Genomic DNA, 13,971 nt, shown 5'->3' with positions numbered 1-13,971 from the left:
GATGTTTGGATATAGACTTATAATGAATTTATTAATATGAAAATAATTTGCTGTGCATTTTATGTATGTTTGCTTAATAGTAGTGTTATTTCTATTTGTTAATCCAAAGTTTATAATTATAAACATATTAATATTTTTTAAACACAAAATTAATCTTATTTAATATCAATTATTAGATGGAAAAAAATACCATATTCCACTCCCCTTGAGCAAACCAAAAATATATCACTATACAACTTTTGTTTTCCAAACCAAATCCAAACGAGTATGCTCGCCTCCAGCAAATGAATGGTTTTTCAAACCTTTCCTTCCCCACCATTCGGCACCAAGACGAGGCAAAAAAAGTTTCTGTTGGATTTGATTCTTTTCCCTGAACCATTAGGCCGGCCAAATGGTGTGGAGCCAATCTTTTCTGTCACCATTCGCTGGCCGAATGGTGCGGACATAGAATTTTGCGTGTACTTTGGCATGCCACAGCCATTCCGGCTGTGCTGTGGCAGCCTGGGGGGATTCACACCATCCGGCTTCTCTCTTCAGCACACAGCCCTTGTATAGGTTCTTCTTTCCTGCCCCGCTGGTCGGCCATGACGCCTGTGAGCGCTCCACGCACTGGTAAGGCCAGCTTTGCCACGGCTAGCCTTGCGCGGCTACCATGGCCTTTGGCTGCTGCGAGGCAGGAAAGGAAAAAATCCTACTACCAGCCATGGCTTTGTCAGGTACGAGAAAAGGCAAAAAGGTGTGTGTATACTTTTCGCATATTTTTAGAATATTCCTAGCTCAAACAACGGCCGGCTTAGCGAAGCTCGAGGAAGGCGCGAAGGAAGCGAATATGAAGCAACCTGACGAAGCCATATATATTTTCCCGCAATCCATCACCTTTGTCTGCGCAACTTTCTTCGTTTCGTTCTATCTAGCGTTCTGTTCGTTTGGTAAAGCTCGGCTTTTGTTCGTGATATTTGCTCGTTTTCTTTACATCGCTATGGAGGTTCCAAGAGTAAAGCACGGCTCTCAAGCCCTGGAAGTTTCAAAGCAGGGGCTTGGATGCATGGGGCTCTCTTCAAATCTATGGCCCTCCAAAGCCCGAGTGTCATTCGCAACGCTGTCAAATCTGGAGTTGATACATCTGATTTGTATGGGCCATATACCAATGAGTTTCTCATTGGAAAGGCAAGTGCTCGCACAACTTTTTCTTTCTTTTGTGTGATTCTAATCCCTCTTCGTTTTGCTTTTGCCTCAGGCGATCAAAGGCCTTCGGATAAAAATCCAACTCGCTACAAAATTTGGAGTAACTCTTCCCGAAGGCGGCGATTTCAGTGGCATGGCCATCCGAGGCGATCCCGCTTACGTCCGTGCTGCCTGCGTAGCCAGCCTTAAAAGGCTCCAGGTCGATTCCATCAACACTGAGATGATCTCAATGTTCCAATCGAGGTCACGGTAAGTTCTCACTAGTACTTGTGATTATAGTATCCGAAAACTTATGATCATCTCATGCACAAGTTGGGGCGATGGAGGGGCTCGTGGAGGAAGGGAAAGTGAAATACTTGGGACTCACGGAAGCGTCGGCTGGAGATATCCGTCGAGCTCATGCGATTCATCCAATCACTGCTGTTCAGATCGAGTGGTCTCTCTGGAGCGGGATCAGATCAGCAGCAAAGCTGGTAAACACGTCGATGATTCGAGCTTTGCTTACTTGCAAGTTGGAATGATTTCTTCCTAGAGCTAGGAATTGGAATTGTTATGTACAGTCCTCTTGGACGAGGATTCTTCTCGGGAAAGGCCGTGGTGGCTTCCGCAAGGTACTTGTTCCAGTTTTATTCCCAAGCATGTCACCCACAGACCGTTTTACTCCCAAGCATGTAACCCTTCCGAGGTTTCAAGGAGAGAACCTGGAGCGCAACAAAGCCATATACGAGAAGCTCTGCAAGCTAGCTGCGCCGGGCAGCTTGCTCTGGCTTGGGTCCAGCACCAAGGTGATGACGTTGTTCCCATTCCAAGCACCACCAAGCTCCAGAACTTCGAAGAGAATCTAGCTTCTCTTGAGCTCTCTCTCTCCAAGGAAGATCTAGAGGAGATTGAAAGAATGGGCTCTTTCAAGGGAGAAAGAATCAGCGAAAACTATGTAACTGGCTACACGGCGTTTTTCCTCGCCACCTCTCACAAGCTACACAGTCTCTGGAAAAAAAAAAATGCTTTGCACTCGCTAAGAAGAAGCAACTACAATGCACTAAGTAGAGCAAATTAATTTCTCCACTTCCAGGAAGGCACGAAGGATGCGGATACGAACGAAGGGAATGGTCTTTATGCAATCTAGATTTGGCGAAGAAAAAGGGTTTCTTGCTTGGCAATGGTGCAGCGCATCAACCTCGGCTCCCAAGGTCTCGAGGTCTCCAAGCAAGGCCTCGGATGCATGGGAATGTCGGCATTCTACGGCCCTCCCAAGCCGCAGGAGGAGATGATCAAGCTCATTCGCACGGCGATCGAGTCGGGGATCACATACCTCGACACTGCGGACAAGTACGGGCCTCACACCAACGAAATCCTCGTCGGCAAGGTAGGATTTGGCTAAGCATTTCGTGGATTTTTTTCGGCTTCTAGGCGATCAAGGGTATCAGGGACAAGGTCCAAGTGGCCACCAAGTTTGCATTCTTCGTGGACGAGAAGGGGAATCAAGGGATCCGTGGTGATCCAGCTTACGTCCGTGCTGCTTGCGAGGGCAGCTTGAAGAGGCTGGATGTGGATTGTATCGATCTCTACTATCAGCACCGTGTGGATCCGAAAGTTCCCATCGAAATCACGGTACTGTTCTAGAATTTTATTTTATTTTTTCTCGCTGTTCTATACGGATATAGATGGTTTTATTGGTTTTGAAAGGTCGGAGAGATGAAGAAATTGGTGGAGGAAGGAAAAGTGAAGTATCTGGGCTTATCTGAGGCTTCTTCTGCAGATATTCGCCGAGCCCATGCAGTCCATCCTATCACTGCTGTTCAGCTCGAATGGTCCCTTTGGAGTAGAGATGTCGAGGAGGACGTTATTCCAACTTGCAGGTTGGGTGAGCTAGATCGTTGCCATTCAAAGTTTTGATCAAGTCTTGAGTTGCAGGGAACTTGGAATCGGAGTAGTTTCTTATAGTCCTCTTGGACGAGGATTCTTCTCTGGAAAAGCCATCGTAGAAGAGATTGGCGATGGAGATTTTCGCAAGGCAAGCTTTGGATATACTCTTTACAGTTCAAGCTGATTCTAACTAACATGTTTTCTCGAGCAGCTAGTCCCCAGGTTCCAAGGTGAGAACTTGGAACACAACAAAGTCATCTACAAGAAGCTGTGCAAGATAGCGGCCACGAAGAACTGCACCACAGGGCAGCTTGCTCTGGCTTGGGTTCAACACCAAGGCGTTGACGTTGTCCCCATTCCAGGCACCACCAAGCTCAATAACTTCAAGGAAAACATTAGCTCGCTGGACCTGACCCTTTCAAAGGTGGAGATGAACGAGATTGAAAATGCGGTTGCCGGAGTGAAGGGAGATCGCTATGGTGATATGTCCATGGCCAGGACTTGGCGATTCGCGACAACACCACCTCTTTCTTCCTAAGTGCCGTATAGAGCAGTTTATAAGATCCTTTCTCGAGCCAGGGGAATTCACTCGCGAGTTTTGGCCGATCTCTGTGAAGAACTGTACGAAGGTCTCCTCGTGCTCAAGCTCACGAAGTTAGATCCAGCGGACTCATGGTGGTCTGGAAAACGCGGGAAGAAGCTTCCCTGAAGAACTAGAATGTACCCGCATACTTGGAGGCAAATGCTTCAGGTAGACTTCATTGGGTTTCTTTCGAAATCACGGTGAAGTTCAATACAGTGATCCACACAGGTGGGTTATCCATGGAGCTCTCGCAACTGCAGTCCAAATTGAATGGATTCGTCATCTGTTGATGGTAACTTGGTTATGGATCGTGAAGCTTCATTATCATGAGCATGATCTTTTTAAGACTGTTCCGAAGCTGCAAAATTTATAATTTCTTCAAGCGCGAGAGAAAGAACCACTCTGATTCAATCAGCTCACCCTCTATTTTTCGCCGCGGTCGGCCGAGGTCGGCCGACACCCGAACGGGGAATTCCGACCGCGTTCGGCCGTTCCGACCGGTCGGACCGGTCGGATATTTTCCATGGCGATGGAGGTTAGAGTAAAGCTCGGCTCTCAGGCCCTTCAAAACAGGGGATCTTCAATTCGCAAACCGACCTAAACATTGAGATCAACTCGATGTTGATAGTAGAGATCAATGCAGTCGACCTGGAGTCTTTTCAGGCAAGCAGCACGGACGTAAGCGGGATCGCCTCGGATGGCCATGCCACCCGCCTTCGGGAAGAGTCACTCCAGGTTTTGTAGCGAGTTGGGCTTTGTGCCCGAATGCCTTTGATCGCCTGAGGCAAGAGCAAAACGAAAAGAGGCAAAAGAAAGAAGCCGTGCAAATGAAAATCTCATTGGTATATGGCCGTGATTATAGTATGCACAAATTTTGAAGGTTGGGGCAATGAAGGAGCTCGTGGAGGAAGGAAAAGTGAAATACTTGGGACTCTCGGAAGTGTCGGCTGGAGATATCCGTGTAGTTTACGCGATTCATCCAATCACTGGTGTTCAGATCGAGTGGTCTCTTTGGAGCCGTGACATTGAGGAAGAAATCTTTGCAACTTGCGGACGAGGATACTTCGCCGTGGTGGAAGAAGTGATTTCAGTTTTACTCCTCTTTTCTCAAGCATGCCGAGGTTTCAAGGAGAGATGGAGCGGAACAAAGCCATATACGAGAAGTTCTGCAAGATAGCTGCGAGAATGAATTGCACTTCCGGGCAGCTTGGGTCTAGCACCAAGGCGACGACATCGTTCCCATCCCAGGCTCCAGAACTTCGAATACTCTCTCCAAGGAAGGTCTGGAGATTGAAAGAAAGAATCAACAACTACATGGCGTTTTTTCCTCGCCAACTCTCGCACGTTAGACAGTTAGACAGTGGATCCAAAATGCACATCTGGATCTTCACTAATAATAATTTGTCTTTGTACTAAATTAATTTCTCTACTTCCTGGAAGGGACAAAGGAAGCGGATACGAAACAGCCCGTGGAATGGAGGTCTTTATATTCACCTCCAATTGCGGATGGCAAGTAGCTCGTCTTCTCCAGTTGCATCACCCAAAAGACATTTGGCCTCTATTTCTCTTTGATATTGGCTATGGCAGTTCCAAAGGTAAAGCTGGGGTCTCAGGGCTTGGAAGTCTCAAAGCAGGGGCTTGGATGCATGGGAATGTCCCATAAAGCTTATGGCCCTCTAAAGCCCGAGGCCGAAATGATCGATCTCATCCGCAAGGCTGTTGATTCTGGTGTCACATTCCTGGATACATCGGATATCTATGGGCCACATACCAACGAAGTTCTTGTTGGAAAGGCAAGTATCTCCACAGCTTATATGCTCTTTCCTTTCCAATGCATTGGCCATTTTTTCAGGCAATTCAAGGCATTCGGGACAAGGTGCAGCTCGCTACAAAGTTTGGAATAACTTTTCCCGACAACAGCAAGTTGAGTGGTATGGCCATCCGAGGGGATCCCGCTTACGTCCGTGCCGCTTGCGAGGCCAGCTTGAAGAGGCTCCAGGTCGACTACATTGATCTCTACTACCAGCACCGCGTTGATCAGAGTGTTCCCATCGAGATCACGGTACTTCCATTTTTTTTAATCGATAGCATTGTGTTTATGAATTTAAAAAAAAATTCATGCAGGTTGGAGCGATGAAAGAGCTCGTTGAGGAAGGAAAGGTGAAATACTTGGGACTTTCCGAAGCATCTGCTGAAGATATCCGCCGCGCTCACGCCATCCATCCAATCACTGCAGTCCAGCTTGAATGGTCGCTATGGACTCGTGACATTGAGGAGGAAGTAGTTCCAACTTGCAGGTAAGATCAAGTTTCTTAGTGCATCATGGATCACGTATAACACGTTTAGGCCTGGATAATTATCAGGGAGCTAGGAATTGGAATCGTTCCATACAGTCCTCTAGGACGAGGATTTTTCTCAGGGAAAACGGTGGCGGAGGAAATTGGGGACGGAGATTTCCGAAAGGTATGTATCTCCATTCATAATCTCGATATGATTATCACATGATATATAACAGACCATTCCAAAGTTTCAAGGAGAGAACTTGGAGCGCAACAAAGTCATATACGAGAAGCTTTGCAAGATAGCTGCGAAGAAGGCGTGCACTCCGGGGCAGCTTGCTCTGGCTTGGGTCCAGCACCAAGGTGACGACGTTGTTCCCATTCCAGGCACCACCAAGCTCCAAAACTTCGAAGAGAATCGAGCTTCTCTTGGAGTGTCTCTCTCCAAGGAAGATCTAGAGGGGATTGAGAGCGTGGCGTTTCCCGGTTCTTTCCAAGGAGAAAGAGTTAGCGACACTTTTAAGACAGCTACATGGCGTTTCTCGTCACCACCTTTGCCGCAGTAGATTAGGTTGACATGAAAGCTCAGCTACCTTTCTTTCTCCATTTCTGAGAACAGTACTGAAAACCTGTTATATTAAAATAAAACTTATACGTTTAAATCAAAGAGTTTTGGCGGCGGGGCCTGTGTTGAACGTCGTGTCGATCGGTTGCGAAGTCGTCGATGTGTTGGCATTCGGGAGGCCGAGAACACTGCGATTCGTATATGCGAGTGGTGACGAGAGTGGAAGCCCTGTGCATAACGACGCTTGGAACTATCTGTATGCGACTAACACTATCCAAGAGACTGGAAGAGGGACTTGGAACAACTCATGGGGGACTTGATTGGAATACAAGTTAATCAAAAAATGTTTGCGTTTCTGTTAGTGTGGCTCCTTTATTTCAATCAGCGTCAGGTTCACTCTGACGCCTGACTGATTTTGAACACTCTGATCGTCTAGACAATGGAGTGGTCTGTGTTGGGGAGAACATGTTTCTGGCTGCCAGTAATTATGCGTCCTCCGTTAAAACTCTTTCCTCAAAAAGTCGAAAGAGAATCAAGGTTGGAGCAACTCGCTCAACAGAAGTTTGTGTGGAAATCTGTTACTCTCGAAAAGAAGAATGCTGTTGATCAGTGTTGTGTGATTTTTTGTCTTTGCTAAATTTCGGAATGCTGCTTTCCTGTATAGAGCTCTTCAGTTTTGCCGACACTCCGCTTTCTCGATCTCTTTAGCAAGACGATCTGGGGAAAGCAGATGAAGATTTTGGAGAGGCAGTGCTACAAGACCATGGTCTCGGCAAACCCAACGACAAGAACTCGATCCTGCTGAGGGGGAATCCGGGATTGGAAAGACTGCGTTTCTTCTATACGTCCTCGTGGATCTAACAGCGAAGGTTCTTCAGGACCAAAGGTGGCAACGTCTACTACTCTCAACGGCTATCGTGTCTCAAGCTACGACGATGTGTAACTTGACCAGGTGGTTCCTTGCCGATGGATCGCTTCCTGACCTTTTGGTTGACCTCAAAACAGGCATTCGCTTCCACGCCGGTAAGGGCGAATTACAAAGATTTTGAGGAGTCGTAGGAAGTCTTCCCAAAGTGAAAACGAAGTATCGGCAGTAGGGTGGCATACCATGGAGAGTTTTGGAGGACGTCGATCGTTCAGAGCTAACCAAAGTTATTGGAGGCGTATCGTCTATGCAAGAACTCGTTTCCGTGATCACACAAGAGCGAGAAGGCGTGTTTCCAGCACTCGATCTCCTCTATATGAAGGTGGTCGTAGGGTATGAGGACTCTGATCTCATGTTTGCATCGCCTTACGTTAAGCACGCCATCTACGAGGGACTTAGGGACTAGCACAACGTCGAGTTGCGGCGTTTCCTCCAGCTCAAGTCGTCCTGGGACCATTTGGAGCTCTTAAGAGTGCATTGCTTGGCAGCCTGGCAGTTCACGGCCAAGACCTCATGCTAGAGGCAAGATTGAAGCCATAGCAAGAAGCAAAGAGTGTGCAAGCAAGTCCAAGACCAAGAACCAAGTTTTGGGTAGTTGATTGATGAGTTTTCATATGCTTTTCTCATCAGCTTTCCATGCTCATCATCTCAGACTAGCTAGGCACGATTCAGGCTTAGATTCAGACTGGAATCAGCCGCCTGATCGTGAGTGGGAGTGTTAGAGGTAGAGATGACGTGGCAGTAGTTATGCCCACGTGGCAGTAGCTTTATGTATATGTACACAATCATATACAGTTATATATATACAGTTCTTCCTCCTCGTGTGCGCGTCTCTCCGCTGCTAACAGATCGGCCTTCCAGAAGCACGCAACCGGGGTGCGGATGTACCGAGCTCGCGCGCTTTTCGATCAGGTGGGCTATCGCCAGGCGAAAACCTTCATGGCGCTCTTCGAGTTTGGGGCTCCTAGGACCATCGCGGAAGCGGGCGACGCCCCGGATGACTGCTAGGACGTGATCTTTTGGCTGGAGAATGTCAGGAGCGAGGGATCTGTCCAGGCTTTCAAGCTCTCGCACCTGTGTGACGAAAGCACGGTGTTGGTGCTGCAATTGTTCATGGCCTCGTACCGAGTGCAGTGCTGGAAGTCATGGAGAGATTTGGCGTGACGAGCGGTAAACAAGTAGAGCTATACATTGTGACACCGTGTTGTGACAACGGCGGAGCTGTTTGATGATGCGTGGTAGCACTGGAGGAGGATCAAGGATGATGGAAACGAACTTACACTGGAGGACGAGACAAAGCCCCAGGGCATTCGTCAGTTTGCTCTGGCTATGGACAATGTGTAGCTATCCCGACATATTGCAGATCGATCACAGTTTCTCTGATGCTTATGTTGTTACCAGTAATCACCACAAGAACAGTGGCCATCCTGGAAGTGGTGAAAGCGCTGAGAATCCCGCATGAAGATCTCTCGTCCAGCAATCCTGGAGACGAACTTTGCGGCGGTGTGGCAGTCCCCGCACACCCGGAGGTTCTTGATGATCCGCAACGAGCTTCCTGCGGGTGTGCTGAGAAGACCAAAAGCTATGGCGAGTTTCTCGCTGTGGAAGCAAAGCAGCCTCTCTTTCTGCTCCTCGCTCACGTTGAGCAGCACCAATTTCGTGTCTGGCACGTAGCCCGACCCCTCCATTTGCCTCGTCAAGCTTTCCAGCAATCCGTAGATCTCAGCTGCTCGAGGATGCGACTTATCGCCGGCCCAGAACTCGTGAACTCGGCTGTTCACTTCGATGGAGCTCCGTCCTGGATCCTTTTGCAATCCCATTGCCTTCATCGCACTTCTCACGCGATCGACTTGATCCCACTCTCCAGCAGCAGCGTAAATGTTTGACAGGCTCACGTACGCTGCGGGGACCGGTTCTAGCTCCAACACCTTCTCGGCTGCTCGTTTGCCTCGCTCGGTGTCGCTGTGGACCTTGCATGCCGCCAGGAAGATCGCCCAATTCATAGCAGTCGCCTGGAACGGCATCCTCCGGATCATAACCTCGGCCGCTTCCAAGTCACCCGAGCGCCCGAGAAGATCGATCATGCAGCCATAGTGCTTCTCTCCTGGCTCCACTCCAAACTCTTTGGTGATGTCGAGGAAGAAGTCCCATCCCTGTTCTACCAAGCCGGCATGGCTGCACACCGAGAGCACGCACAAGAGGCTGACGCCGTCCGGCTTGGAACCGTCCTGTTGCATCCTCCAAAACATCAGAAGAGACTCCTCCGAGTGGCCGTGGTGAGCATAGCCTGAGATGATCGTCGTCCACGCCACAGTGTCCCTTTCGCTCATTCCATCGAACACTTCGTGTGCTGCTCGTAAGTTTCCACACTTTCCATACATGTTGATGATCCCAAGGCCGAGAACACCGTCGCTGGAGTCGTAGCCGCACTCTTGGATCCGCCGGTGAGCGAGCCGGCCCTCGGCAGCCGCGGATAAAGTCGCACAGGCTTGAAGCAAGAATGCAAAGTAGCTCCTGTCCGGCTTTGTCCCGTCGAGCTGCATCAACCTGTAGAGCTGGATGACGCTGCTGCAGCGGTCATGCTGGACGAGCGTCGTGCTGATGTTGGTCCAGGAGATCACGTCCTTGACGGCCATCTTCTCGAAAACGTTCCAAGAGTCTTGGACGCTCGAGCAGCGGCCGAACATCCTGATTGCTGCGTTTGCGACGTTGATGCTAAAAGCATAGCCGGTTTCCAGTATGCATTCGTGCACGCTTCGCCCGGCTGCTAGAGCGTCTGGACAGCCAAATGCGTCGAGAACCGAGATGTAGCCAACCTCGTTGAGCTTCACGCCATGTAGAGTCATCTCTCGAAACAGCTGCAGTGCTTCCCTGTAAAGATCTTCCCTTGAGTAAGCAGACATGAGAGCAGTCCAGGAAACCAAGTCTTTCCTCTCTAGTCCCCTGAAAACTCTGGTGGCCTCGTCCAAACAACCGGCTTTTCCATACATGTTGACGAGAGCTGTGGCCACCACTGTGTTGGATTCCAATCCGGCCTCGAGCACGCACGAGTGGATCAACTTCCCGAGTCGCAAGTCTGCCAAGGCACCACCACAAGCGTTGAGCGTCGCCACGAAACAGATCTTATCGGGCAACACGCCTTCTTGCTGCATCTCCCGGAAGAAACGAACGGCTTCGGGTTTGCACTGCTCGATCTCGGCGTAAGCCGCGATCATGGTCGTGTACATGATCACGTTTCGATCGTGCTTGGCCTGGTTGAAGACCCTCCTCGCGTCCTCCACGCTATCGCACCTGGCATACATGTTCATGAGAGCAGTGTTCACGACTACGTTCGAAAGCTCGAGATTGTGCTCGCAAATGCAAGCGTGAATCGTCTTACCATAGTCGAGGCTCCGGCAGGCTCCAAGAACCGTGACGAACACCACCCCGTCCGGCCTAGCAGAGGCCTCGAGCAGCATCTCCTGGAACAGCCGCAGCGCCTCTTGCATATACCCTCTCCGGGCATATGCCGCAATAGCGTTAGTCCACAATAGAACTCCCCACTCTGACTTGTCAACGGAAAGCTTACCAGCTGTGTCAATCCGATTGTTCTTGACATACATCTGGAGCAGCAAGTTCCCCAACAATCCGTTCCTTTGAAATCCGCTCCGAGAGATTTGCTCGTGGATCCTGATGCCGGTAGAAAGAGAGCTCAGGGCGATGGCCGTTTTGAGCAGCTGGGCGTAGAGGGTGATCTCCGGAAAGAGCTCCGCCCTCTCCAGATGATCCAGAACATCTTCCAGCTGCTGTTGCTGCTGGATTCTCTCGATCAGGCTGCCCCGGAACTCCCCAGTTCGCCACGCATTGTTCGAGGGATCAATGCAAGTGCTCATTGCTCTCTCCAAAGGAATCCAAGGCCACCTCACAAATCTTTGAAGGACCGCGCCAGACTTAAGGAGCATGGCAGAGAACGGGTTGTCGCTGCCTGACTGAAAATGGTACGTGCTGGCCTCACAACTTCTTTTCTGGACACAAAGGTCATCAGTCATGAAGGAAATTTTTGATAAAATAAATTTGATTAAGAAAACAACTAAAGGTATAGAAAAAGTAGCACTATCAAAAATTTTTTTCTCAGTTTTATTATAATTAAAATTGGTAAATAATACTAAATTATATAAAGCAGTGTTTCCAGAATGTTTAAAAACTTTTAAGGGTATGGGAATGTCAGACGAAGAATTACTATTTTTGCACAGCCAAGTGCACTGTATATTGTATTGACTCTTAATTTGACATATAAAAAGTGTGTTCTAAACGTTACTTTAATAATCTATGTTGAGAGTCTGTTGCTTGCAAGTTTGAGTATTCGTGCGCTGCCAAGCTCTACAGACGGATGCAGCTCGCTTTAAAGCTACAGATGAACGATCGGAGGTAGCAACAAGCACTTCATCATCTCGGCTTGAGACTCCTCTTCTTTTTCTCTGCGGCACACTTCTTCCTTGTGTCTCGCAACTGAAGCCTCCACAAAAGGCAGGCTAGCCTGAAGGAGACGACCGAGCTCCCTGCGGTGTGCTACCTTGCTCTCTTCGCACTTCTGGGCCACATAACGCAAAACTTCGAGAGGATTCGCCATCTCCAAGTCCGTCCCGATGACAATGAATGAATGAGACACATTGATGTGCATCCTCCAGCTGAAAACATGGCTCCAAGCCTTGATCATCTCCAAACGGGCCTCGTCCGATGCAAGCATATTCTGCAGCCAGACGTTGTCCGGATACTTTGCAGCTACTGTGCGCGCTACAGCCCAAAAGAGACGAGCCCCTGTTCTAGCGATTGCAGGCTTAAGACGATCATCACGACTTCCCTTATACAGTGCCTGAGCAAAGCGACTAAAAGAATCCTTAGCTTCCCCTGATTCGAAGCTATTGAGTATCACATCTACATCCTCTGGATGCGGCACACTTTTGTGCGTCTCCCCAAACACCTGGTTGTACTCTGCCTCTAAGATGAGTATCCCCTCCACCACAAGCATGACCTCGGGGCAGCCTATAACAGCAAGTGCATGGTAGCACTCAATCTCATTGCTCACGCTGTGCGTTCTTGGAGAACCCTCCGCCATCCAAACCCTAGATTAAAGGGCCTCTTATATAAGTAGTTACTTATCAATGGAATCTATGTATGTTCTTTGAAAGGAATGACTTGGTACTGCTCCTTCCAGAGATTTACTCGTGGATCCTGGTGCCCGAAAAAGGCATCAGCCGGGTGTAGATCTAGAGGGTGATCTCCGGGAAGACCTCCCCGCGCGTTGGAGGGATCAATGCAACTACTCATCGTTCTCTCCAGGGGAATCCAAGGCGACCCAAGACGATACTTCCCAAATCTCTGGAGCACCGCGCCCTAAAGAGAGGGAGGGAGCATGGCAGGCAAAGGAGCGAAGAATGCGTCGTCGCTGCCCGGCGATGATCGCGACGACGACTGAGATTGGTACGCGCTGCCTGGCAACTTCTTCTCTCTCCCTGGACGCAAAGTCGCTCGCCACAGCGATCAAGGAATGCACCTCCAAGAAATCCGTGCTGGAAGTTCACACCAGGATTGTCGAGCACGGGCTTGGCGGCGATCTCTTCCTGAGCAGCGCCATCGTCCACAGGTACCTCAGCTGTGGCAGCGTCTGGGATGCATGGAATCTCTTCTCGCGGCTCCACGAGAGAGACGTGATCACTTGGACAAGGCTGATAGCAGCATTTGCACAGAAAGGGCATTTGCAACCAGCACTCCTAGTGTTTCGAGAGATGCTGCTCCAGGGAGTTTTCGCGGACAGCATCACCTTCGTCACCCTCCTCAACTGCTGCGCGAAGTTTAGAGCTCTTGATCAAGGGAGAGAGATGCACACTTACGTGCTAGAGAAAGGATTCGACGCCATCCCACGGGTGGGGAACTCGCTTGTGGATCTCTACGCAAAGTGTGGGTGCCTCGACGACGCTTGCGTGGCCTTCGCGAGCCTCTGGCAGCCCGACGTGATCTCCTGGAACACTCTCATCGCCGCCTATGCGTCTTGCTCGGGCTTCACGGAAGCTCTCGGCGTCTACCGGCGGATGGAGCTCGAGGGGATGAAACCTGACGCCTTCACTCTCGTCACCATCCTCAACGCTTGCAGCGATCCGGCCACCATCGCCAGCAGCATCGTCAAGGAGATGCACGAGAGGATCGTCAGCCTGGGAGTGTCCTGCGAGACTGTCGTTTGCAACGCTTTGGTGAGCATGTATGGAAACGGAGGCCAACTTACCACCGCCAGGAGCGTGTTCGAGGATTCGTGCGCCTCAAAAGACGTGATCTCCTGGAACGCCATCATCTCCGGGTACACGCTCGCGGGGCTCAACTCGGAAGCTCTTCGGCTCTACCGGAAAATGCAGCTCGAGGGCCAGCTTCCAAACGACGTTGCCTTTCTCTCAATCATGAACGCTTGCACGGGACCAGTCGACTTGTACACCGCGAGGCTGATCCACTCCAACGTTGAGGAGAGCTTCGCGACGAGCGGCAGCCGGGAGAACGAAGCTCAAGTCCGGAACGCCCTGGTCAGCATGTATGGGAGGTG

General features: G+C 49.9%; 4 protein-coding genes and 1 pseudogene across 4 annotated transcripts in view; 4 read left to right on the top strand and 1 right to left on the bottom strand.

The window, feature by feature from the left end:
- Nucleotides 1–584: 584 nt before the first annotated feature.
- LOC112347099 lies at nucleotides 585–2,311 on the top strand (annotated as a pseudogene).
- Nucleotides 2,280–3,872, top strand: LOC9650416 (auxin-induced protein PCNT115). The gene is made up of 5 exons (XM_002972379.2): nucleotides 2,280–2,551; nucleotides 2,596–2,796; nucleotides 2,872–3,044; nucleotides 3,100–3,199; nucleotides 3,263–3,872. The coding sequence occupies exons 1-5, from the start codon at nucleotides 2,345–2,347 to the stop codon at nucleotides 3,587–3,589; spliced, it is 1,008 nt and encodes a 335-aa protein (XP_002972425.1). The 5' UTR covers nucleotides 2,280–2,344; the 3' UTR covers nucleotides 3,590–3,872.
- Nucleotides 3,873–5,141: 1,269 nt separating this feature from the next.
- On the top strand, nucleotides 5,142–6,517 carry LOC112347063 (auxin-induced protein PCNT115-like). The gene is made up of 5 exons (XM_024677287.1): nucleotides 5,142–5,427; nucleotides 5,487–5,696; nucleotides 5,759–5,931; nucleotides 5,998–6,097; nucleotides 6,150–6,517. Exons 1-5 carry the CDS (start codon nucleotides 5,215–5,217, stop codon nucleotides 6,477–6,479), a joined length of 1,026 nt encoding a protein of 341 aa, XP_024533055.1. The 5' UTR covers nucleotides 5,142–5,214; the 3' UTR covers nucleotides 6,480–6,517.
- Nucleotides 6,518–8,061: 1,544 nt separating this feature from the next.
- Nucleotides 8,062–11,376, bottom strand: LOC9651035 (pentatricopeptide repeat-containing protein At2g03880, mitochondrial). Its single transcript, XM_024677428.1, has one exon. It carries the CDS (start codon nucleotides 11,342–11,344, stop codon nucleotides 8,798–8,800), a length of 2,547 nt encoding a protein of 848 aa, XP_024533196.1. The 5' UTR covers nucleotides 11,345–11,376; the 3' UTR covers nucleotides 8,062–8,797.
- A 1,462-nt stretch (nucleotides 11,377–12,838) lies between these two features.
- Nucleotides 12,839–13,971, top strand: part of LOC9650415 (pentatricopeptide repeat-containing protein At4g13650) — a 2,639-nt gene continuing 1,506 nt past the window's right edge. Inside the window, exon 1 of the mRNA XM_024677425.1 lies at nucleotides 12,839–13,951. Within this exon, the coding sequence (XP_024533193.1) occupies nucleotides 12,839–13,951 (1,113 nt within the window). The remainder of the gene's footprint in view (nucleotides 13,952–13,971) is intronic.

The sequence above is a fragment of the Selaginella moellendorffii genome, unplaced genomic scaffold (genome assembly GCF_000143415.4).
Source record: "Selaginella moellendorffii unplaced genomic scaffold, v1.0 SELMOscaffold_19, whole genome shotgun sequence".
NCBI classification, from domain to species: domain Eukaryota; kingdom Viridiplantae; phylum Streptophyta; class Lycopodiopsida; order Selaginellales; family Selaginellaceae; genus Selaginella; species Selaginella moellendorffii.
Note: the sequence above shows the minus strand (reverse complement) of the source record. Positions and strands in the feature narration are given on the sequence as shown.